The following is a 26,486-nucleotide window of genomic DNA, read 5'->3' on the forward strand; positions in this document are numbered from 1 at the left end:
CAAATATGAGATAATGTTTTAAAACAAACACTATTATTTATTTTTTGGTTGGTTTTTTGTAAGGAGTCTGAATGGGCTGGCTCCGACTCCTACTTCTTGTCACCCGTGATGTAGAGGCCTCAGATGAAGCAGCCAAACCTGCATGGGAAACGGTTTGTGTCCGACGAGGTGAAGGCTCATAGACAGGGGATTGGGAAGGGACCACGACAGGGGATTTGGAAGGGACCACGACAGGGGTTTGAGAAGGGACCACGACAGGGGATTGGGAAGGGACCACGACAGGGGTTTGGGAAGGGACCACGACAGGGGTTTGGGAAGGGACCACGACAGGGGATTGGGCTAAGCCACAGGCAAAAGCTAAACACATAAGACGACAGAGGGCTGGGTCAAGGAGGGGGGACGCAACAGACCCAACAGGGAGGGTGGACGCAACAGACCCAACAGGGAGGAGGGGCGCAACAGACCCAACAGGGAGGGGGGACGCAACAGACCCAACAGGGAGGGGGGAGCCACCAGCCAACTGGGTATGGGGGCTGGTGAACACAAAATCTGAGCTGGGTGAAGGGAATGTGGCGGAGGTGCGTTGGGAGTGGGCATGCAAGAGTTCATCCAGGAGTGTTTCGATATGTGACATAGATTGAGTTAAATTTGACATTTGGGTGTTGTGTGTGGCTATTAAAGAGTTGTGTGAGGTCATTAAAGAGGTGTGTGTGCTCATGAAAGTGGAGAGTGTGCTTATGAGACTTGTAATTTGCTGATCCGTGTGTTGGACAGTGCTCGCTATAAGTGCCAGGTGATCATTCTGTGAATCTGTGGCGCAGTAAAGTCTTTGTGATGCGTCGGAGAGTGCCCGTTCCCATGAATTGTCACCTGGATCCACCTGATCCCCCTCCACATCACGGGCAACTTCAGAAACTACTTCAGTGGCCTGCTGCTGGGAATCTGTAGAGAGATTTAAAACAAACACTAAGATATTTGATAAAAAAAATTTCCAACAATAATAATGTTACAAAACCTATTGAGGTACGCCTGAAGTAGCATTGGTCAAGTGTGAAATCACTTTTAATGTACTTCCTGCCCTTTACAGTCACCCAAATGAGACTTTAGAATCTTTAATTTATTAAAATTATGCACAAAACTGTATATATAGAGAATTTTTAGCTTCACAGTCTACATGACATTTCCTCAAATGTGATAGGCTAAGATATAGTGCAATCAAAGTAATCCTTTAGACACATCCAGAGAGTTTACACATTTGCTCAGACATATAGAAACATTTACAGTCAGTAACTAAACACACTCATCATTGTACCTAGTGAAGCGGAATCTCCTCTTCGGGGTGGGCTATAGCCAGTGTCTATGTCGCCCACCCCAACAATCTCAACAAGAGAAATAGCGGCCCTCGCACGCTCTTCAAGCGGGGTCAAGGAAATGTCCATTGGTGGCCCACCCCCAGTCCCGTGCGCATGGCGGTGTTGCCGTGCTAGTTTGCTTTTAAGCCTAGCTTTATAGTCTGCCCAGCTGCGGAATAGACAAATATTAGGGTGTTAATTTTTTCTATTTTTGTAAGGTTAAAATCAATATACTCATCCAACCACATTTATTAATGCCACATTGTACACTAATGTCTTGGAATTTACAATTGTGGTTAATGTGCACAACTCATTATGTAAATGTGGCCAAGGCCCATGCTGCTGGGAACCATCACCTAAGGGCCTGATAGAAGAAAAGATTATACACACAAGGCTGCTTGTACATCACAGTTGGCTAAGTAATACTAACACAGAATGTACATACATTATATATATATATATATATATAGAAGAGAGAGAGAGAGAGAAAAGCAAATAAATACTACTCCACAGAGTTAGTCACATTATATAGGCATTTTTTCTAAACAGTGGCTTTGTACCGTTTCTGAACCTCATGCACTTTTCGTCCATGGGGCGATATTTCATTAATCTCTAACGTAATTTGCTCCCAATGGCGGTGACGCTCCGGGCCCGTAATCTGGCGGTCCCCCGAATGGAATCGCTGTAAAAACTCTCCCACTAAAACCTCTAATTCCTCATTAGAAAAAAAATTTTTTACACATAGCTGGCCGCCCGGGTGGCTGCTCCCCACTGGGGCCTGGGTCACACATATTCCTATTGGAAAGAAAATAAAATTAGGTTTTGGCAATGGAAACAATCAGGTGCCAATACAGATTGTATGGCCACCCACCCCCTTAAAAGTTTTAATTTGGGAAAGTACTACCTAGGTATAAAACACATAGACCTTATTCAAATCAACATTGTTGCTTCTATATTGATCCAACATTTACTTTGTCCACTGTATTTTAACATTAATGGTGTACAAATACTAGTTCAACATTCAGCTACTACTACCAGTTTCCATTTTTAAAAGCCTAACCTTGGTTAACACGTTTAGCCACATACATAAATTCATGATATCACATTACGTTTTTTGGAGTAGCAAGCCCTATATCGTGCTTCCAATATTACTTTGGTAAATAAAATCAGCCAGCAACACACCTAAATTTGTGCACTACAAATGCTATTTGTTAAGTAAGCGTCCCAATACATTTAAACATTTGGATGCATGTGTCCTTCAATGCAATAAGTCAGTTATTAGTGTGTGGGATATGGATAATCTAACAGTACTTAGCATTGTGTAAGCTACTAATGCATTCTTTTACAGTTAAATGTGAGGGCTAGGCCACTTCTGGTCACACTCTCATTACAGCTAGGACACACATTTTTGTGCATACACAGATGGTTAAATGAGCAGGTACAAACGATTGGTATATAATACAATATATCTGACCTATTTATACTTACTTTTATATATTTGCACAAAAAGGAAAAAAAAATTAGATTACAACAGTGTGTAATGTTTGGGGTTGCCTGCAAAACAAAAAAATACGTTGATTAAAATGCAAGTTAATGTGATGTTATCAACAATGCTAACATCTAAATATTATTGAGTGCAAGATTGATCAGATAAAAATGATTAGTTTATTGTAGGCTAATATACCATTAGTGCCATGTTAAAATGTGATGCCAAGGCCCCTTTTTATAGCAGGTTTATGTCAACTAGGACACACATATTTAATTAAAAAAAAACCCACTACATTAGAAGAGACAAGCACATTGTATATATTACAATAACTTCCTTACTTTTGTTGTTACTGTTTGTTGTTTGCTTATTAGGCAAAGTATGTAAATGTTTTCACAGTTCAATGTGTCCTGTTCAGTCAAATCAGCTACTGAACAGGCAGTAAGGCAAAGCACAGGTGGGTTTAAATGGAGGTTTGGATTAATTAATAAACCAGGTGTACACTCTTCCTCCTAATTGCAATGCACAGAGTACTCGTCTCATCGTAGCAGGCCGCCATGTTCTTGGTGGGAGAAACACAGGTGTGTGAAAGATCCGCATGTGACGTGAGTTACGGCCATACGTGCTCTGAGAACCAATCGGAGCGCAGAATACTGGAGGGTGTTGGTTCCTGTTTGCAAAAATGAGGGCCAACATTTTCGCGAGACGTGAGCTCCGTGTCCTGACAAAGGCCATGGACAACGAGCCCTTAGGGCGCTATATGCCCAATGAGCTGAAGCTGGAGGCCTATAAAAGGGTCCGCAGACACCTCCGCCTGCGGTATGGATTATTGAGGAGCGTCGTCCAGCTCCAGAGGCGCTGGAGCGATCTCCGGCGCCGTCAACCAGCGCTCCTTGCTGAACTCCGGCAGGAGATTGTAAGAAGTGAGTTCTGTATTAATCGCAAAAACCATCACATGTGTACATATATATTTGCTATATGTTTGTAAATAAATTCACACAAATCACCTGACATGGCCTACATAACAATGTGCAAGCACACTCTAAAGGACATGCCCCTTCCAGTACACCCAAAATGCTTTGCCTCCTGTCTCCTACATTTGTCTGCTGGCAATTTAATGACCTAAATGTTTGATTGTGAAAAATCTGACCATTAAGGGTGGGTTTTGGAATCAGCCATTGTAACTCTTGACCCGTGTGCTGTAGCTTGCTGGTCTAACCTTAAATTTTTTTTGCAGGGGCAGATGTGTTGTCATTATTTGGCTAAGATGTAAAAGCCAGGTTTCAAATTCCAAATACCTTAGTGTATAGACTAATTTTTAAAAACTCCCATAAGATGCAAACAGATTACAGAGTGTACTAGATATAGCTAATCAATCATTACTTAACTGCCTATTTTGACTATTGTAGACTGTGAGGTAGTCCCAACAAAGGGTGATTTCCAAAATATACTCAACATTCTAAGATTTGGAGCTCCATCCACTAATTCTGTGATCATGTAAAGAGAGAACTAATTGACATCATTACCAGGGCCATGGGAGTTTGCTGACTTAAATTCACCGACATGAAAAAACATACTAGGGCCAAATTTGTTCAAAACCTAATTAGGCGGCCAGTAGTATGTTTAGGGAGTCTGGTAGACAACACATGCAAATATGGAGCAAGCCTCCAAACTCCACACATATGAAACAATAATCAGGGAGTTGAATTCCTGACCCCAGTGCTGTGAGAGCAAAGTGCTGACCACTAGGCCACTGCGAGATTCAACATCTCTATGTAAAATACCAAACCTTGTGCCAGGTCATCATCATAATCATTTATTTATATAGCGCCACTAAATCCGCAGCAATGTACAGAGATTCCATTCACATCAGTCCCTGCCCCATTGTACCGGGCCGACAAGTCATGTGAAATGCTTTGTGTTCATCATGTTTAGCTCCTTGCATTGTTAGTAGCTAATATTTATGCCTGCTGACAATGTAAAGATTATTAAATATGTATGATCACCTGATTGTCATAATACTATGAGTTCTTTCAAATGGTGATTGTGTTAACATGTCCTTTTGTTTATATTTCCTTTTCTCAAACAGACCGGGCACGCTGGGAACGCCGGCAAAGCCGGCGGGCTGTGGTGGAGGCGCAGGCGGAAGAGGGGGAGGAGGAAGAGGACGACCAGCAGCGCCAGCCGCAGCCACAGTAGGAGGAGGAGGAGGAGCAGCTGGTGGCAGTTGCAGTGTCATCGGAGGAGGAGGAGCCTGTGCCGGTGCTAGTGGCAGCAGCTGCAGTGGAGGAGGAGGAGGAGCCAGTGCTAGTGGCAGTGGCAGCAGCTGCAGTGGAGGAGGAGGAGGCGGACCCGGAGGACCAACGATTGGAGGAGGCAGCATCGGGCAGCCAAGAGGCAGTGGCCTTTGATGATAGTAAGTATTTTTGAAAAATGATGGACCTAATTTGATAAGATTGAGGATGTCCATTAAACTTGTACATAATCCCTGCTGTGACACATGTTGATTAAATGGTGACATAAATGCCACAGGTTTTACACATAATATCTGGCTACAAATTTGATGTACATTAAAAACTCAAACCACAGCCAGAGCCATCTTAACACATGGCCACGCAGGGCAGAGCCCTAAAAAATGTTGCCGCTAGGCTGGTGAACTTGTCAGCATATTAATCACTTGATTTTAAATTCCAATATCAACCAACATATTTTGACTTCCTGTGAGTTATTGTGTAGGTAGTGGCCCATGGTAGTGCTTTGCCCTGGGGCCTATAATGCTGGATAAGACAACCCTGTCCATGGCCCTCTCCCCGTGGCTCACCAGAATGTAGGACATTTATCCAAATGCCTTAGCAATGTCTAATGTGCGTCCAAATGGTTTTGTTGGCAGAAGCCTAACATTTGAAAGTAATGTAACAGTACACATCTCTAGTAAGTCCAGTCTGTTTGCCAAATTAGGTAGAGCTGTATATTTATTGTTTTCGTTTGGTTCCTTTCAGCACCTGAGGAGGAAGGTCGGAGATTGGTCACACCACCACCCACTCCGGCCCAATTGTTGGCCCAAATGGGCCACTTACTCGTCAATCTCGAGGCCACCTGCCAGCAACTGGTGCGATTGGTTGCCGACTGGAAGGCCACATTGGCATGTTTGTTGTGTTGTATATAAATAAACTGTTGGCCCCTCCCACAGTGGGCGTGAAGTATGCATTGTTTAGCTTGCCGTCAATCAGTTGAGAGCCGTCGCTTATGCGTGTAGCATGTTTAAAGATACGCAGGTGGGTGTGTTTTCTAACGTTCGCACTACTTATTTGCGTCACTTAGTTGTAATGGACCACAAGGGGATGTGTTTTTGCTCTTTGAGGTACTTATTTCACGCGCAAATCGGGTTGCGTCACTCAACGTATGCAACGCAGATGCGTATGCGTTTGCGTACCTTGATGAATCGGGCCCGTAATGTTTGTCCCCTTCAATATACTCCCCATTTGCACTAATACATCACTGTAATCTTGTTTTACACTGGTCGAAGGCATGAAGCAAATAAATTTCTGTCACTTGTTTCAACATATCTGCCGTTTTCTTCTTTACAGCATCAACTGACTCAAAATGTGTCCCTTTAAGCACTGATTTAACTTTTTGGAAAAGATAAAAATGGCAAGATGCTAAATCTGGTGAATATGGAGGAGGTTCAAGTGTAGTAATGTGTTTGTCGGTCAAAAACTTCTTCACGGAAAGTGCTGTTTGAGCAGGCGCATTGTCCTGTTGAAGAAAGAAACCATTTTTCCAGTTGGGGCCGTTTTTTCCTGACTCTTTCTCTCAGCTTTTGCAAAACTTCCTTATAATATTGCTGATTAACTGTTGTGCCTTCTGGAACCCATTCTTCCAAAATTACACCCTTGATATCGAAAAAAAACAATGACCATTGCTTCGAATTTTGACTTGCTTTGACAAGATTTTTTCATTCTTGGTGATGACAGTGTTTTCCAGTGCATTGACTGTCTTTTGGTTTCAGGATCGTACTGGAATATCCAGGTCTCATCACATGTGATTACTTTATGAAACAGGTTTGGATCTGTGTCAAGTTGAACACAGAATGTCAACACAACATTCCTTGCGACGTTCTTTTTGCTCTGGTGTGAGAACCCTTGGGACCATCTTTGCACAAACTTTCATCATGTTAAGTTCCTCACGCAAAATTTTCCATAGTGTCAATTTTCACGGATTCAGCTATCATTCAAACACGTCGGCGGTCTTTTTCGAACAATCTGACTGATTTTTTTCTATATTTTCTTCGGTTCTTGAAGTGCAAGGTCATTCAAGGGCGTTCATCCTCTTCGACATTCTCACGTCCCTCACTAAATCTTTTGTGCCACTCAAACACATCCGCACAAGAGAGGCAGTCATTCCCATAGGCAGTAGTAAGCCGTTGCAAACATTCTGTTGGTATTTTCTGCAATTTTACTAAAAATTTCAAAATGACACGTTGTTCAGCTTTTAAACTTAGCATTTTTTCGGCACTCTACAGAAACCACACCCAAACTAAATGGCGACTCACAATCAGCTGAACGTCATAGAGTGTTGCAGCTTGTCATGCAGGTTCAGACCGGTCAAGGTTACTACGTATGCAGTTATAACCGGTTCTGACTGCTTTGTTTACTAGGTGGAATCACAGTCTCGTTATTTAATAGACATACCTTGTATAAATAAATTATGTTGAAAACATGAAGGTATGCAAATATACCCCTACCAGAGAGGATAAACGGATGAGTATCAAATGATCAGTCATCAGATGTTATTGTCCCGAGATTTGCTGATAAATAAACCCATCAGTGACTTTCAGGTAGGTGTAGAAAGAATCCTTAAGCTTTCACACACACGCACAGTCTGTTTCACTACACGATCCAGCCATCCACATGCCCGCCCGAGCAGCAGCACCTCCCTGCGCGCTGCTCGGGGAACGGGGACTCAGTGACGTGTGGCCTATGCAAGTAATCACATGGCACGTGCCTTCCGATGCGATTACTTGCGTCACATGGACCGCACGTCACTGAGTCTCTGTCCACCGAGCAGCACGCAGGGATGTGCTGCTGCTCGGACATGCGAACTTGACCATCTAGCCATTGACCCTTCTGGCATTTGCCAGAAGTGCCAGATGGCCAGTCCGGATCTGCTCACCATGATGTTGTCCCCACCATGATTTTCTACCGAGGGTCACATTTATTTCCAGCAGGCTGGATCAAATAGGCCACTAAGCACTTTTTACAATTGCAATCTGGCTGGACCAATATTCAGCATGTAGCACTTACTCCCTGTGTTGAACTCTGATGTTCCCATATACTGTAAGCTTGAGAGGTGCGGGGGGGGGGGGGGGAGAGAGGGAGAGAGAGAGAGAGATTTTGCATGTTTTATAATTCTAAATTACTTTCAAATCAGCTCTATCCAATGACCATTGTCACAAAGCCCAGCAGTCAGTTAAGATGCATAACAAAAAAAACTGTCACGTTATACAAGCAGCCCCTTCTACATTATCACCTACTCGCGACACTTGTTCCCTATCACAGTATGGCAAGCTCACCATGGGTTACATCACAGACATGCGCAACGGAGCCTCTCCCCGCTCCTACTAGTTTTTTTTTTTTTTTTTTTTTTAATATATATATCACGTGACCAGACCGGCGCTGTCCCTATATATAGCGTGCTGTTGACGTCAGCTTTCTCTTCCGCCTGTTTGTCTGCTGTGAAGCAGGCAGTCCGGTCCGGCTTCATCCCGTGAAAAGAATCCATCGCCACCCGCCAAAATGGTAAGCGGCGATTTGCAGCCCATGCCTGCGGGAGGGAATCAAGGGTCCCATTTTCCCTTAGTGATGGATATTGTTATTGTTTGGAGCCTACGTTGTCCGTTTTCGGCAAATGATGACGGACAATAACCTCGGGTCCAGGAAGCCATTATTCGGCCTACTTGTTTGTCGATTTGGGAGTGTCACACTGGCGCGCTTATAATTGCGCGGCGGCCTACTGCGGATCTATATCTGCTTCCTCACATCCCACTTCGTGTGTTACTCCCGGCCCAGTGGTTTTTTTAGTTCAAATTTGGTGTTTAACGCAGCAGCATGGGGGCGCTGCGTATATGCTGTGGCTTAAATGCCAGGTTTCCCCTCATTTCCCTTGGACACGTCACCGTCGCTCTGTTCGTAGTGTTAGTCATGCTGCTGGAGGAGCATGACTGGGGTGGCGCTGACGCTGCAGATCACTAGCGATGTCTCATCTTGTACTTTGTGCCGCCTCTTCGACTGACATCTTATCTTGTATAAAGAACAGAGTTCAAAATGGTGTGTAAGGAAGGATTTAGGATAACTTTGTAAAGGTGATTTAACGATAAAAATAACTAGTGATGATGATTCTAAAGGCTTTAGAATATTAGACCATATAAGGGTTTGATATTGATGGGGGTTGTATATATTGCAGGAAGCATTTATAGGGGGATGCCTTTCTGAGCAGAATATGAATTCAATTTTGGGTTTTAATACATAGAGAGCCACTGCTAGTGTCCATAAAAGCAAATGTTAAATAAAACCAATGTGCAGTTTTTGGGTCTTAGTCTCTTGTGCTGCTTATAACTTTCATACAATAGTGTGTTTTAAGTCATTTTGATTAAACTGAACATTGCCTCTGTCCACTACTTGCTTTCCTTTTTGTACTTTGCTGAAGTATTGTGACTATTTACCTTAAAGACTAACTGTAGTACATTTTATAACTTCATACCCATCTCAGTTATAGAAGCCAAGAGTTTGTGCTGAATCATGATTATTTGCTGTAGATGGAAAATTGGTATGTAGCAAAGTTATTGGTAGCACTTCATAGTATTTTGCAATGCATCTCCAGCAGTTCTTTAGTAATCTAGCTTTTATGTTAGGGGGGAGACCAGGTAGGCTATGCCTTTAGATGGACAATCTAAATTGTAGACATTAGTCCACAAATTACTTTTGATAGGACAAATTTAATTATCTTATGTAGTGTTAACATGTAAACTGGTTTTAGTCACCCTTTCTGAGGTCTGTTTAACTTCATTCTTTAAGGGCGTTATTAGTTTGTAAGGTAGCTTTAGTGCTTCTAATGACATTAACACTGCTTGCTCTTCAATCAGGTGAACTTCACGGTAGACCAGATACGTGCCATCATGGACAAAAAGGCGAACATCCGTAACATGTCGGTCATAGCCCACGTGGATCATGGCAAATCCACTTTGACAGATTCGCTGGTGTGCAAGGCTGGAATTATTGCCAATGCCCGGGCTGGTGAGACACGGTTTACTGACACTCGGAAGGATGAGCAGGAGCGCTGCATCACCATCAAATCTACGTGAGTTTTAGGAGTCATTTCAAAGTGAAATGGATGATATTCAAAATACAGCAAGTGTTACAATATTTGAGTTCAAAATTTAAATTAGTACCTGCGTGGTGGCTTATTATGGTAACTTGTAGAGTGCAATAAAGCAAGTTTTCTATTGCTTTAAGAACTAACTCCGTTTACATTTTCTACATTCAATCTGCAGTGCCATCTCCTTGTTTTATGAACTTTCTGAGAATGATTTGGCTTTCATCAAGCAAAGCAAGGATGGCTCTGGTTTCCTCATCAATCTGATTGACTCACCTGGCCATGTTGACTTCTCCTCTGAGGTTACAGCTGCTCTTCGTGTCACTGATGGAGCCCTGGTTGTTGTGGACTGTGTGTCTGGTGAGTGCTGTGTGACCTTTATTTGAGTAATTAACTAATATGGGCAACATTTAACTTAAATCTTTCTGGACAGGGGTGTGCGTACAAACGGAGACTGTGCTTCGTCAGGCTATTGCTGAGCGTATTCGCCCTGTCTTGATGATGAACAAGATGGACCGTGCACTCTTGGAGCTGCAGTTAGTACCAGAAGAGTTGTTAAACACCTTCCAGCGTATTGTGGAGAATGTAAATGTGATCATCTCCACATATGGTGAAGGGGAGACTGGCCCCATGGGAAACATCATGGTAAGTGGAGAAACAAAGCCCAGGTGTTTTGCTGTGAGCAGATGCTCTTTGGCGCAAAGGAGCAATGATTTGTCAGAATGTAATTCAGAATTTACTTGGAAATACACAGCTAGGATATTGGCTGTATGCCTTAGTTTGCTTGCCTGCTAAGAAAATATATGGGTTTTGTGAAAGACGTGGCTATCTAGCTGGAGATCAGATCTAAATTGCAAATCTAAAACTCTTGATAAGGCTGATATTAATGGAAGTTTGAATCAATCTGATATTTACCTCTAGGTACTTACCTGGTTTCTTGGCCTGTCTGATTTAAATGGTTTCCAGTTTGTGTGGATGGCCAGAGTGGATAGAAGTTGGCATTTAAATTGGATACCCAGACTACAAGTAGCCTGTAGTTTCTTGTACATGATTAATTGGACTCTGTTTTAGTGTCTGATCAGACTCTTCTTCCTTTAGATTGACCCAGTTCTTGGAACTGTTGGCTTTGGTTCTGGACTGCATGGCTGGGCATTCACCCTAAAACAGTTTGCAGAGATGTATGTGGCAAAGTTTGCTGCAAAGGGAGAAGGTCAGTTGGCACCAGCAGAGCGGGCAAAGAAGGTGGAAGACATGATGAAAAAGCTGTGGGGTGACAGGTGAGTCATATCGGTTTTTTAGATGCTATAGACAAGTGGATTCTTATCTTGGCTCTTAAATATTACTGTTTAATGGTTTAACTGTTCCACAGGTATTTCGACCCATCTAATGGGAAGTTCAGTAAGTCTGCAACAAATGCTGAAGGCAAGAAACTACCAAGAACCTTCTGTCAACTGATTCTAGACCCCATATTCAAAGTGAGTTTTGAAGTGTGGCCTATTTTATAACTAAATTGTGTAAAGGGCCACTAAAATGTGAAATTTGGTAACCTTCATAAGATTTGGATGTTTTCACATGAATCTACCAGATAACTGGCAGATTCACATGAAGGCTTACCTGTTGGCTGTAGCAGAATGTATGCTAGAAAATCGCCCCTTCACTTACCCACATCATAGACCCTCACATGCTTGACTTTGTGCTTTTGTGTTTAAAAAAAAAAAGATAGGTCTTACCTCCTCCAGTGGTCCAGATGCAGTGATGTTTGCTGCAGAACGCTGTCCAGACTCCACTGCAGACACAGGATTTCTGGAGGGGAGGTATCCAAGTGTTAGATTTTGGAACAAATAACTTGACACAATAAGCATCACACCACTACCCCCTCCCTGCATCACACCACTGCTCACCCTGTATAACACCACTGGCCCCCTGAATCACAATGTCCCTTCAACAGCACACTGGGTCTCAATGTCTGCCACCCTGTAGCATACCAATGTCTTCCCACCGTCCTAAGCCCCCCCTTTCTTTACCTGCAACGCGCATCTATGGTCAACCTCTCTGCCAGGCTCCTCGCTGACACTGTTGGGACGTGATGTCACGCCCAACAGTCAGTGAGGAGAGTGGGAGGAGACGGAGGGACGGTGTGCCCGACCGGCAGTTGGAGAGGAGGGCGGGCGTGGCGATCAATTTCTCCCCCCCCCCCCCCCCCCCCCCCCCCCCCCCCGTGTGTATCTCAAGCTGTGCGGCGGCCGATGAAGGTATGTTCAGCGGTCGCCGCCCAGCATTATTGCACCTAACATCTGTTTCACCCAGCTGGCTGTAACAGCATATTTAAAGGATTATGCAGTGAAAATATTAATGGTGGCCCTTTAACTAGTTTTGTTAAATAGCAAGAGGTGTGACAGATGATGATGAAATATTTCTTCACTTTGATCTGACAAACAGCTGAAGAAATAAAAAAGAAACTGATTGTCTTTAGATTCTTTAGTTTCAAATCTGCTGATAAAGGGCTTCTGACTAAAAATAAAAATTTTTAGGTTTTTGATGCCATCATGAACTTCAAGAAGGAAGAGACTGCTAAATTGGTTGAAAAACTGGACATCAAGCTGGACAGTGAGGACAAAGATAAAGAGGGCAAACAATTGTTAAAGGTAACTTTATTTTGAGACTTAAAATTGTTTGGATATTTTGGCTTTGCCATATTGCAGTATGGTGTTTGCTGGTAACTACAAAATACCTTTCACAGGCTGTCATGAGACGCTGGCTGCCAGCTGGAGATGCACTTTTGCAAATGATAACCATACACTTGCCTTCACCTGTGACTGCTCAGAAGTACCGCTGTGAGCTGTTGTATGAAGGACCTCCTGACGATGAAGCTGCCATGGGTAAGTGTCTTTAACAGTCTTACCTGGATTATGAAATACTGGCATGGACTATTGTGCTGCATATTAGCAATCTATCCCCAGTTCATATGAACCTGATGAATTAGATACTTTAAAGGCTCCAGCATTCTAATTTAAACAATGGTAAATAGATGTTGCCTGATCAGCTGAGCAGACGCACTTTTCTAGAGTAAGTGTGCTCAGTTTAATACAAGCTTTTGTCTATAACTAGGTGTTAAGAACTGTGATCCCAAGGGACCCCTGATGATGTACATCTCTAAAATGGTGCCCACAACTGATAAGGGTAGATTCTATGCCTTTGGGCGTGTGTTCTCCGGTGTTGTGTCTACTGGCCTTAAAGTTAGAATTATGGGACCAAACTTTACACCAGGAAAGAAGGAGGACCTTTATCTGAAACCCATTCAAAGGTTAGTGTTTGTGTCAAATGTAGCTTAATGTCATGGTGCCAAATAGTCTGATCTTGCTTTCATAGACAAATTGTTTGTAATATGTATGTTTCATTGTTACAATAAATGCTTGGCTGTATTTCACTCCAGGACTATTCTGATGATGGGACGTTATGTGGAGCCCATTGAGGATGTACCCTGTGGCAACATTGTTGGTCTTGTAGGAGTGGACCAGTTTTTGGTGAAGACTGGAACAATCTCTACTTTTGAACATGCACACAACATGCGTGTTATGAAGTTTAGTGTGAGCCCTGTTGTCCGTGTTGCTGTAGAAGCAAAGAACCCTGCAGACCTGCCTAAATTGGTGGAAGGTCTGAAGCGTCTGGCTAAATCCGACCCCATGGTGCAGGTAAAGATAAGTCTTGTGCTATTAAACAAAAATCTAACACTTGTTCAAGCCCATCGTTTACTGTTCAGTAGTATGAGCACAAAAGCAGGTTGGTAGCTTTAACTAATTCTAAAATGTATAGTCTGTTTGATCAGGGTTGCAGTACTTCTATATGGGTTGTCTACAATCTACTTCATCTCTCTATGGCCTGTAACAACTCTTATCTATCTTTAAAGTGCATCATTGAGGAGTCTGGAGAACACATAATTGCTGGAGCAGGAGAATTACACTTGGAAATTTGTCTGAAAGATCTTGAGGAGGATCATGCCTGCATTCCAATAAAGGTAAACACAATGCATAGAGTTGGTCAACTTGTGTTTTTAGACAACCCAGATATTCTTGGGACAATCTCTTGCCACTTTAGCATATGCTGTATTGTGGTGCTCTAAAAGGACCATCTACCCTAAAATTGCCTTAGTGTTTGCTAACCTTCCAACACTTTCATCTTAATAAAACACAGTACTTGGTGGGTTAATAGATATAGGTAGTCTAACAGTGTACTGAAGGACATATGTTTTTTGGCAGAAACAGAATTTGTATTTGGCTATGCCAGATGTTAGTTGGATGTTGCATGCATAGCTGCATTTTTTTTTTTATTTTTTTTTAGTTGCTATAGTTTAACAAATACAACTAGCCAATTAACAAGACATGTGACAACCTCCATCTAGTCTATTAAAAATAAAATGTATGCCACAGCACTTAGTGCTCATGTTTGAATGACCTAATGGTTGGAATGCCTTTCATCATGTGGCTCAGTCCAATGTCATTGCATATTTAACACCTAACAGGGTGAAGTAAGTGGCCAAAGGTAAGGCCAAATTGCAGTTGACCAAAAAACTAGATATTCCTCTAAGTTGTGTAGAATAGTGAGGTGTACATTTTGTGATGGGAGAACTATGAAATTGCATATTCAATCAAAACTTGCCGATTCATTCATGTTGCCAAGTGACAACAAGTTGGTTAAATTTGTATTGCATTATGGTCAGTGATGGTGGGGAAAAATGTTACTGTAACCTTTTCAAGATCTGGCCTTTACATTCTAAAAGTTGGTCATTTTAGCTATTGAATGAAGGAGTAGTTAAGGGTGAGCAGTTTGAGTGCTGGAGTAAAAGGCAGCTAGTTCAGGGATTTGCAGAGTAGTGCAGCTGCACAAGGAGTCAGTCTTGCTGTTGCATTTAGGACATTTGTATAAAGGAAGGTTGGTTAGGTTGATGTAGTTGAGGGGCAGGGTATTCTGAAAATGCTTCATTCCCAAAGACTGCTTAAGGACCTTCTCCTCACTGTCTTAGTGTGTATTCACTAATGCTTGTGCTCTGGCATATTTTCCTTACAGAAATCTGATCCCGTCGTGTCTTACCGTGAGACGGTGAGTGATGAATCCAGCCAACTGTGTTTGTCAAAGTCTCCCAACAAGCACAACCGTTTGTACATGAAGTCTTGCCCCTTTCCTGATGGCCTAGCTGAGGATATTGATAAAGGAGATGTGTCATCACGTCAGGAGCTCAAAGCTCGTGCTCGTTACCTGACTGAAAAATATGAATGGGATGTTACAGAAGCCAGAAAGATCTGGTGCTTTGGCCCTGATGGAACTGGACCAAACATTCTCACTGATGTCACCAAGGGAGTCCAGTACTTGAATGAAATAAAGGACAGTGTAGTGGCAGGTTTCCAGTGGGCCACCAAGGAGGTAGGTTTGATGCATGCTAAATATTTTTAGTTTGGGAACTAGACAGGTGAATGTTCCTGTGGCGTATCTGTTACTTGGTAGCAAGCATCCAGAAATTAAGATGTCGCGAGACTTGGGGTGTGCTAATAAAATAACTATTGGATACTTGCTAGCCAACAATTTATAATACCACTCCACTTTGAAATGTTCTGTTTTTAAAGTAGCTGCCTGCACAGTTATGCTTGTAGAAGAAAATGTGTAAACTGGCACACACTTGGCAACTTAATCAAGCTTGAAGACCTCTTAACTATCAATCAGCCTTCATGACTTTTTTTTTTTTCCCCTTCAGGGTGCCCTGTGTGAAGAGAACATGAGGGCAGTTCGTTTTAATGTCCATGATGTGACCCTTCATGCTGATGCCATTCACAGAGGAGGTGGACAAATCATCCCCACTGCCCGTCGCTGTCTTTATGCTTGTGTACTAACTGCTCAACCCCGCTTGATGGAACCCATCTATCTTGTAGAGATCCAGGTTGGTACCGATGACCTTTTTGATCTGTTTTGTACCCACATTACAACATTACCTTAATCATAACTTAATCTGTCAACAGTGCCCTGAGCAAGTTGTTGGCGGAATCTATGGAGTTCTGAACAGAAAACGTGGACATGTATTTGAGGAGTCACACGTTGCTGGCACACCAATGTTTGTTGTTAAAGCTTACTTGCCTGTCAACGAATCATTTGGTAAGTCCATGTTGACTTCACACCTTTAAGCTCTTATAAAGTTGTTTGACATGTGCACCTAAAGCCACAGATTTGGCTTTAAATGTCCTAAACTCCAGCTACAGCAGAAGACTAGACTGCCATACTTGGCTAATGTTAGGGTATTGCTTGTATGTGTATCCTAAAATTCATGCCCTAAACAGAAGTCTGGCTGCACAGCAGGCCATATTTGACTACATTCTATTGCAGAAGGCAGGTTTTAGATATATCAAGGTTTTGTACAGTATTGCTGGAAATCTAAAGCCTTTTTTGAACCATGCATTGTCAAATGTAAGTTAATATCTTGATATTTCTGTATGACATTCAGGAATCTGAAGTGGGAATCTGGTCTGAAACTTGAAGTATTGAAATTCAAGAAATTTGGTGCACATTCTCTGTGGCAACATATTTGTAGCACCTGTGTTCATTAAACTAGCTAAAGTTTTAACAAATTATTTACTTCAGTTTAATGCTTCAACATTAAGTAATTCTTGTAGTTGCACACTTGGTGGTAAACCTTTTGGTGTATTTCCTCAGGTTTCACTGCTGACTTGCGATCCAACACTGGTGGACAAGCTTTCCCTCAGTGTGTGTTTGACCACTGGCAGATTCTTCCTGGAGATCCTTTTGACACCACCTCAAGGCCCTGCCAGGTTGTAGCAGAGACCCGTAAAAGAAAGGGTCTTAAAGAGGGTATTCCAGCCTTGGACAACTTCCTGGACAAGCTGTGAGTCTCCTAGAAATCAGATGAAGAAAATGGACTTAAAATGGCAAATGTCAGCTTTCTCTGTATGGCCCACCATCACAACTTGAGGGAGACTTATTCCTCATTCTGATGTCCAGGATTTTCTACTTCCATCTTTGTTCTGTAACACTCATATTTATTAGGAAAGTCTATTGTGCAGGGTATGTCTTCCCTGTTATTATAAAAATTAGGTTTTGAATCTCAAGTGGGAGTGTTCACAGGTGTCTTTGCAAACTAAGATTGGGAATTCTGTACCTTCACAGCATGAATATCAGCATTGTATTGGTGCCATTAAAAACTTATATTTCAGCTTTGTAGTGACTTGTCTTTAAAATATATTTTACAGTTTTTGTGACTTACATTGCTAGTTAAGTAATGGAAGACTAAACATCCTGAAATGGTTGTGCACACAATGGCTTGACTAAATTAATTTTACTGAATTTGGCCATGTTGCTCAAATTCAATGTAAACTTATAATGACCACCTATAGTCTTCAGTTGTTTGTATTGCTGAATTTTGAAATGCAGACACTTGGCTTTTCTAGTCATTAAACATCAATTTAATGTGTTTTTATATTGCTCCATTATAACTACAATGCATGTTATGGAGTTTATTGCATTGGTCTCCCTTATGTTTGCCTTTCACCTATCCTGCCGTGATTGAGCAGTGTGTATGTATATATATATGTGTGTGTGTGTGTATGTATGTATGTATGTATGTATGTATGTATATATATATATATACACATACACACTCTTTGGGCAGCTGCATTAACAGAATTTTCAACACCAATGTTTCCATGCAGATCTCCTGCCCTGTATTGTCACTTAGGAATGCTAGGTTTAGTAGTTTAGACTATGTAACTGGTATTTTAAATGGGCAAAGCTGCCTAATAGGAGGTTGCTGTTTAGGCTTGTCCTGACAGGATTCTTGTGAACTTTCAGATCCACAGTTACAATAACTGATTTAGCATGGGGCCAAACTTTTAAATGCACCAAATAGTAGTTCCTCTGATTTGCAACATTTCCTGTAAAGTGTGCTGCAGAGGAGCAGATGTGTTTCCAACCATAATGCAGCAGAAACACTATCACTATTTTATCTGGGAGTGCATTGTAAACAATGAATAATTTCCTCCCCAATAAAGTATTGGGTATGTGAGCAGACAGGTCTAGTGTACTGCACTGAACAAAGGTCCTTACATGTTGTTCAGCAATGCCCTCCTAGGTCATAAATCTGCTAGTTCGGAATTTTTTTTTTAATCTGTTGCATAAATATGTCAGTTGCTCATTTTAATCTATAAAACATACAGGATCACAATGTCATACATACACCTAACATTCTTAAGTGTGTAAAATATATATGCAATCATAAACATCTGCAGGGGTTTCAAGGTCTAAAATCCCCATTTGAGGCCAGACATCTTGATGAAAGTCAAGAAACTTGTTGCACTGGTTTCTTTGTAAGGCTGCTGAACTTCCACTTGTCAGTTCTGTGATTTTAAATGGGATATACATCAGGCACTGGTGGTTTCATGGTCAGTTTATTGTTTGTAGCATAAACTCATTCTGCACCAGTATTTCAGTAAAGTGCTTTGAAATATGCCACAAATACACTTGAACAAAAAAAGTGCATTTTAATTCCAATTTCTCTTGTACACACTGCTCACTATGGGGTATAGAGGGTGATGTCTGGAGTTAGGCGCTAAAGACCTGTTTGGCATGCTACTATCTCTATGCCCCTTCTCACCAGAGATGTCAGATTTTTTTATTTTTATGTCACTGGAGTAGGCACATCTTTCACTCAGATTTTATTTTCTTTCTATCTCACTGGGGTGTTGCAGTATGAACACTGCAGCAGGGAGGGAGTGCATACAGCGCTTAATGCTGTATTTTCCCTGAACTTGGGCTGAACACTGAAATAGGCTCCTGGGCAGGAGTAGTCACTCAAAGTGACCAGGGACACAGTGCTGTACTAGGACAGCAAGAGGACTGCATCAGGAGCAGTTCCAGGCTCCTATTTCCATCTGGCTTAAGACTGAGCTGCTGGCGGTGTCTCCACAGCACTGTTGACAGAAAGGGGATTCCAGGTCATTGGGCACACAGCTCCTACCAGTTTTGCTGTTACTGATACAGGTACCATTTTGTGAATGGAAGAGAGGTGCATCTAGAGGGAGGAGACACTCCTTCCCAGTCTTTCCTTGCAGCAGTAGCCATTTCGCACTGCTCACTGCCTCTGCAGTGCCTGTCAGAGTTGTCCTGAGGGAAAAACTTCAATTCTCTGGTTGAGGGAATTTTTATCTTATACTTTTTGCCTGTGATTGATTGTATGTTTTCCTATATAGGTATAGTTCCCCCTTTCTTATATAGCAGGCACTACCTCAAACACACAATCCCATATAGTACTATATAGATAAAGATTTGTCATATGTACTAATATTTCTGTGTACTAATTTACAATCTGTTACTGATTTTTCTGACACAAAGCTCAATGTGTAAAACGGTCAGCTTGTATAATACAAAGTGTCTTGTATTTCTCTCCTTTCTGCGGTGTCATGTCAGAAAGAGGGACTAGTGGGCATGGTGGTTAAGTGGTTAGCACTTCTGCCTTGCAGCTCTGGAGTCATCAGTTCAATGCCTGACCATGGCCTTTACTGTAAGGAGTTAGTATGGTCTCCCTGTGTTTGCGTGGGTTTCCTCCCACACGCCAAAACATACTGGTAGGTTAATTGGCTGCTAACAAATTGACCCTAGTCTGTGTGTGTGTTAGGGAATTTAGACTATAAGCTCCAATGGGGCAGGGACTGATGTGAGTGAGTTCTCTGTACAGCGCTGCGGAATTAGTGGTGCTACATAAATAAATGGTAATAATAAATATTTCCAAGGCTGCTGCTACCACTTTGGTATCATATTTTTCTTGTTCAAAGTGCCAAACAAAATTACCTTGTGGACGGTCAGAGCCAGATACTCTATGTGCCACTTGCAAGACTGAGGACCTGGGCCAGTACTTATCTGGGGAGGCCTCCAGTGTACCATATCCAGGGAACTGGCAATCTCTTATGGAGCTCAAGCAGGACCCCCATACGGTTTGAGATGGTAGGTGTTAACAATCCTAATGCTCTTGTCCTACGGACTGCGGGCGCATTTCCCTCAGGACAGGAGTTGCAGCAACTCCAATAGATGTCCGCGATCGCCATTGCACATACCTGGATGCAAAACCTGGACAGTACAAGGTCTGGTCAGTTTCTTCATTTGTGGAAAGAATATTAGTCTTCTTTCTCAGGTAGGCAGCACAAACACCAAGTTTAGTCTTGGGCTCAAGCGCAGCCAGAGTCAGACACTGACACCCTCTTTTATGAGGAGTTGTCTGCCTGGGAGGATGATTCCCACAACAGGCAAGGAGTGGAGGATCTCATTCTAGCGGTAAAACAAGCGCTAGACTTTTCTGAGGAAGAACAGGTGAAATCTCAGGTTTCCATGTTTAAACGGAAAAAAACAAACAGTTTCTTTTCCATCCTCCCCACAATTGTCAGAGATTTGGCAAGAGGCCAGAATGAAACCTGATGGTAGATATGTTTCCCAGAAGGTTTTGCCTTATTTATCAGTTTCCAGAGTCTGAACTGGTGTCATGGGAAAATCACCCCAGTGTGGATGCTCCCATTGTGCATTTAGCAAAATCCACCATTATTCCACCCTAGTACTGCTAACTTAAAAGATGTCACTGGTAGAAAATGTGAGAGCATCCTGAAATCCATATATTTGGCTTCAAGGGCTTCCCTCCGTCCCGTAACAGCGACAGCATGGGTGGAAAAGTGGGCCTCTTCCCTCAGTGATGGCCTTCAGTTGGGAGTTCCTAGAGCTGAACTGTCTTCCTTGGCTGACCACATTAAGGAGTCAGCCGAAAATTTGGGAGATGCAGTACTTGACGCAGGCCAGGGATTATCACGGACCTCCTCTCTGGCAGTGGCGGCTAGACACACACTGGTTTCGATCGTTGGAGGTCGATGCTGAATCCAAAAAGGCTTTAGAGGGATTAGCGTATGATGGCTCAGCATTATTCGGTCCACCCTTAGAAAAAATCATTTCTCAGGCCACTGGGGGAAGAAGTGTGTTTCTGCCAGTGGCTGCTCCCAAGACAAAAGATAGGCATTTTCGCTCCTTTCATTTGCAGGCAGATTTGCAGGCACCTCCACCAGAGGTCATTCCTCAGTACCCTGGGGAGCGCACAGCGAGGTAGGCCGGCTTGGACAGGGCGGTGCCCAAATCCAATGCTAACAGACAAGAAACCTGCATGACTCCCCTTCCCCCCCTTCTGAAAGTACGGTGGTGGGGGGGTCCGTCTCCTGATGTTCCGGCACCAATGGTACAGTTCTACTACAGACTCCTGGGTAAAAGGAATAGTTTGCAGGGGTTATATCATAGATCTTTTTGGATCGCCCTAGCAGTGTTTCATGGATTCTCCCCCTCCGCGAGAAGGAACCAGGAGGGTGGCCCTTTAAAAAGCTATTTCTGTTGGGGTCAGGGATGATTGTACCAGACCCAAAGAACAACTCGGATGGGGTTTTACTCACATCTCTTCCTGGTACAAAAACTATAACTGTCATACCGTCCCATTCTAAACTTAAAGTCCCTCAACGCTCACTTCAGGGTTCCCGGTTTCCACATGGAATTGATCCCTTCGGTAATAAATTCAATGGAACCGAATGAGTTTTTAGCATCCTTGAACATCAAGAATGCTTACCTTCATATACCAATATGGCAGGGACATCACAACCTTCTCAGGTTTGCGGTGGACCAATCTCACTTTCAATTTCAAACTCTGCCTTTTGGTCTGGCAACAGCACCAAGGGTATTTACGAAAGTCATGGCAGTGTGTTAGGCTGCTGTTCTGATCAGCAACCCACAGGACTGATGACGCCTTTCCCTTAGAGCTAGTTGCGCTCACCGGTACTCGGATGCCCCCAGGACTTGGCTCCAGATGTAGTTTAAGTTGGTAATACAGACAACAGAGGCAGGCCAGGAGACTGGGTAGAAAGGAGCGGATAGTCAAGCAGTAGCTGAGGTCAAGGGTCACAGGCAAGCAGGGTAGTTAATAAACACGCCAAAGTTCGGGGTCACAGGCCAAAAGGGTCAGGGTCACGATCAAACAGGCAAAGTCCAGGCAGGGGTCATACACAGAGAATCCAACAGAGAATCCACAGGACAAGGTACAGCACGCAAGACTGGGTCAGAAACGCTATAACCGGTAGTGAGGCTCAGTCCTCACTGCCTTAAATACATAGAGCAACCAATCAGGGCTAAGCCTTGTAACAATACACATGCCTGGATTAATTAATCAAAGTCACATTAATCAGCCTGCAGGCTGGGGAGATTTCAGCGCTGTCCTGTCTGCTGGGGCGCGCTGTACAGGTAATTGGCGTCCGGCCGTTGTCTTGGCAACGGTCGGGCCAGCTGGCGGAAGTGACATGCCGGTCACTATGGAGACGGCCAGGACGCTCAGCGGGGTAATAAATGAGTCGCGGCGGCCACGGGCACGGCCGCAGCTCCTAACAGTACCCTCCCCTTGAGGAGGGGTCAAAGAACACCCAGGTTTCTTAGGGAATTTTTTGAAGAACTCCTTTAGATGTTTTGTAGTATGAAGTCGTCTTCGTGGAACCCAGGACCGCTCTTCCAAACCGCGATTCTTCCACTGCACTAGGAAGTGCACCTGACCCTGCACTCTCTTAGAGTCGAGAATTTTCTGGATGATATACATACGCGGTTTGTTCCAATCCTGTACATGAGAACTTGAAGGCTGAGATTGGTCTGGGTATAACACAGGCTTAAGAAGAGAACAATGACAGTGATGGTTGCAATCTTACATCAGCAAGGAGTACAAAAAGAATAGTCCAGCGCAATTCTCAAGTTCCGATTCTATAAATACCAAATGTATGTGGAAACCAATCAACACACATAGGACATCAATTATAAATGAATACTATAAACTTGATACAACCAATAAATGTGTATTTAAATTAATTTTTAATGTAAACAGCAAAAAAACAGAAAATTCCTAATTATTGGTATATACCAATGGATACATCATAATAATAAAAACCATAAATACAGCTATTCAATACATAAAATACAAATGTAGCAGGGGGGGCGTGGCTTGTAAGCCAACATGGCCGGACGCGTCTGAGGGAAGCTTCGGTCGGCAACCAGCAAAGAGACCTGATACGAGAGGTCTGAGAAAAGATTGGGGCACTCCAATACCCAGCAGTGAGTCCACAACATCCACGGACCCAGAATTTGAAGTCTCAGACTCCCAGTTGTCGGCAGTCAGCTCTTCCACCTATTAAAGTAATTTTATTGTTTTAAAATAAGCATTGCTCAATCAATTGTATGTGTGTCCAAAGCACATGGTGGTTTATTTTAGCAGATGTAAATAGTCAACAATTCAATACCATAACATATTATAATACAGTACAGTACAGCACAGCCAATACCAAAAGTTACATACATACATACCGCTGCAATCGCTGCGCTTCCATGGTCCCAATGGAACAGTGTATCTGTTAGATAACTGTGGTCAGAGTTGACTGACCCTGATGGGGGATGCAGCTAATATATACAGTCAGTGTTTCATTGTGAACAATAGAGATGACGTAGCTTGCTTCCATAGGTCCAGGCACAGGGTGGCTTCAGGGTAAACAGTTCATAGGCTGATTCAATCTAAGGAATCCAAAGGAGGGGGTTGTCTCTCCAGGTGGTCTGCTCCTTTCATAGCCAGCATCATACAAAGTTTTAGTCCCTAATATCAATAACTAAAGTATGCAATGTGCGATCTCTTCGCCGACTGCACCGGACAGCTGCTGATGATTAGGGCTTCAATATGATATCAGGCATGACACCTTTCCTATAACCTAAACCTTTAATAACACTAGAATGTACAAATAATCATATTATATAAACTAATAATAAACCAAATGCTATCTGCTCATAAATTACAGTGTAACGGAACCAATATGAATTGTATAAATAACTAAATGTTGTAATGCGAGTGTGTGCATGCGTATTTTACCGTGCGATCGCATCACGCCACGTGTTACCTGGCATACGCTTCGCAATACGCACGGCAAACCAATATTAAACCAATATACTTTCGTTCATACAATTATACGACTTCAACACACCGGAACACGCTTGGGCGCCATTGAGGAGCCTGCACGAGTCTAAGACCACAAGGTGTGTGGTCTCATTAGTGCTGCCAGGACTGCCAGCTCTCAGCGCTGCCGCGACTTTGCAGTCTAGCCTGGATTAGGGCTAGTTTATCGGCGCTTGCCTCCGTGGGAACCCTGCTGCCTGGAGGCTAAAAACAACAAATAGAGGGCTTTTGGCACAAACGGCGCTTGTTAAGAAAAGGGTGCACCATAGGAAAAGAAGAAAATAAAAAAAATAAAATAAAAAGCAAAGCGCAAGGTACGCATAAAAGCAAAAGTATAACAAAATAAGAAAGAAAGCAAGGGTGACATACCTAGAGTTTAGTGTTCTGACACTTGAAGACACCTTGGTTACTGCTTATCTGTTCATTGAACATTCTTTACTGTACAGTCCATATTCTATTCAACAGCAGATAGATCTGCAGGGGCTGAGCTCCATCCATTGGCAGCACACTCTTTGCTTGTGTTCAGTGGACAGAAAATGTCTAATATCTAACATCACTGACAAGTAACTTGTTCTGATTCCCCAACCTTTCTACAAAATATACAGTAACTACATAGCAATTCACCTGCTGTTACAAAACTAATTCCTGGGATGTAAAGTTTAAATGTTATTTGGTGGGACTAATACCCGCTCTGTCTAATATTGATTGGGACAGCACTAAAATCATCAACTTAAAGCATTGGTTTCTGACCTCCATCGTTAGCAATGGATAGATTCATTAACTTGTCCACAAGTAGTAAACCACAACGCACTGAATCTGAACGCAAGAGAGGAGAATCGAGGAATACTGGTCAGGGCAACAAGGCGAATGATAAAGATGCCAATGATAATTCAACTACTGTAGTTGCTAGCCCTCCATCTCTACCACAATCTAGCCAAAAGGTGGCGGATACACCAACTCTCTCTTATGAATCTGTTGTACGGGCCATCAGGGAGACTAGGGAGCCATTAATGAAATAACAGATGAATACCCTCACAGCGGCTATACAAGAGCTTAAAGATCAGGTATCACAAACCGCTAAGCAGGTCCAAGTGAATGAGTTACGAATTGGAGAAAATATGCACGAAATTGAAGGCCAGAAGACTGTTACGGCTTCTCTTCTTAAAACACAAAAGCAAATGCTAAATAAGCTGGATGACCTGGAGAATAGATCTTGGAGAAAGAATTACGCCTTCGTCTCCAGAGGATTCTGGGGATAAACAAGGAATTCACCAATATAGAAATTGAGCGTGCGCATAGATTGGGACCACCAAGAGAAAATATGAAAGAATGACCCCGCAACGTCATTTTTAATGCCTCAACTACACACATAAAATGCTCTTTGGTCAGCCTCAAAGTCAGTGAGGTCGATGAACTGGGAAGGTACTCGCCTACTGCTTTTTCAAGACTACTCGGCAGAAGTCACTAGAGCACGGAAAGAATTCTCCACAGTATGTTCTACATTAGTAAAGAAAGGGAAAAAAATGTGCTCTTTTATATCCTGCACGCCTGAGGATCTTTGATGGTTAAGAGTATAAAGACTTTACAACTGCAGAAGATGCACAAGCCTTTTTGAGAGAATTGGATGCAGCAGTTGAGTCACCAGGTCAATAGGACTGTTTAGGTTCTGGAACCATAATTGATATGTACTGGCCTGACACTATTACTGAGACAATTTGTTAGTTGGCCTCCTGAACGCGTAAATATGCCTTTCTGACCTCATTTCTGCTATATCATATGTTTGTTTTGTTTTTTGTTGTCTGATAACTATACCCTGCAGGTTGAGAAGTGTTGTGGGCATATCTTAGTCTGTTTGTACAGAGCTGACCCTAGAGATGTTCGTTGAAATCTGTCCAGAGAGTATCTTAATCAATAATGCTGGATTATGGGTAATGATACTGCTGTGATATTGATGATTTATTGCTCATTGGATCTAGATTTTGCACTGATACTGCGGATATTCTTCTGCACACCTTTTCTATTATCTTTAAATCCAAGTTGCTTGGGTTTCCTAGCATAGGTTTAATCCCAATGTAACATAGTAACATAGTTGATGAGGTTGAAAAAAGACACCAGTCCATCAAGTTCAACCTATTTTGGACCTCCTGCGATCCTGCACTTATATTTGAAATTGATCCAGAGTAAGCAACCGCCAATCTGTTTCAATTGTGAAAATCCCTCCAGACCCAAT

General features: G+C 42.7%; 2 protein-coding genes across 4 annotated transcripts; one reads left to right on the forward strand and one right to left on the reverse strand.

The window, feature by feature from the left end:
* LOC142149306 (uncharacterized) lies at positions 1 to 8,500 on the reverse strand. Of its 3 annotated transcripts, none has more exons than XM_075204854.1 (4): positions 8,411 to 8,500; positions 2,841 to 2,906; positions 1,913 to 2,147; positions 1 to 942 (listed from the first exon to the last, which is right to left on the reverse strand). In XM_075204854.1, the coding sequence occupies exons 3-4, from the start codon at positions 1,956 to 1,958 to the stop codon at positions 38 to 40; spliced, it is 951 nt and encodes a 316-aa protein (XP_075060955.1). In that variant the 5' UTR covers positions 1,959 to 2,147; positions 2,841 to 2,906; positions 8,411 to 8,500; the 3' UTR covers positions 1 to 37. The 3 variants fall into 3 exon arrangements, 2 of the variants coding, with proteins under 2 accessions (XP_075060955.1, XP_075060954.1); XM_075204853.1 differs by having other exon boundaries at positions 8,258 to 8,500; XR_012690862.1 differs by lacking the exon at positions 1 to 942 and adding an exon at positions 1,489 to 1,521 and having other exon boundaries at positions 8,258 to 8,500.
* Positions 8,501 to 8,517: 17 nt separating this feature from the next.
* EEF2 (eukaryotic translation elongation factor 2) lies at positions 8,518 to 17,422 on the forward strand. Its single transcript, XM_075204852.1, has 15 exons — positions 8,518 to 8,636; positions 9,980 to 10,194; positions 10,388 to 10,569; positions 10,643 to 10,854; positions 11,308 to 11,486; positions 11,579 to 11,684; positions 12,741 to 12,854; positions 12,950 to 13,088; positions 13,318 to 13,513; positions 13,643 to 13,901; positions 14,117 to 14,224; positions 15,274 to 15,627; positions 15,956 to 16,138; positions 16,218 to 16,350; positions 16,906 to 17,422. Exons 1-15 carry the CDS (start codon positions 8,634 to 8,636, stop codon positions 17,097 to 17,099), a joined length of 2,577 nt encoding a protein of 858 aa, XP_075060953.1. The 5' UTR covers positions 8,518 to 8,633; the 3' UTR covers positions 17,100 to 17,422.
* The last annotated feature ends 9,064 nt before the right edge of the window (positions 17,423 to 26,486 follow it).

This window comes from Mixophyes fleayi, chromosome 1, assembly GCF_038048845.1.
Source record: "Mixophyes fleayi isolate aMixFle1 chromosome 1, aMixFle1.hap1, whole genome shotgun sequence".
Taxonomy (NCBI): Eukaryota; Metazoa; Chordata; class Amphibia; order Anura; family Limnodynastidae; genus Mixophyes; species Mixophyes fleayi.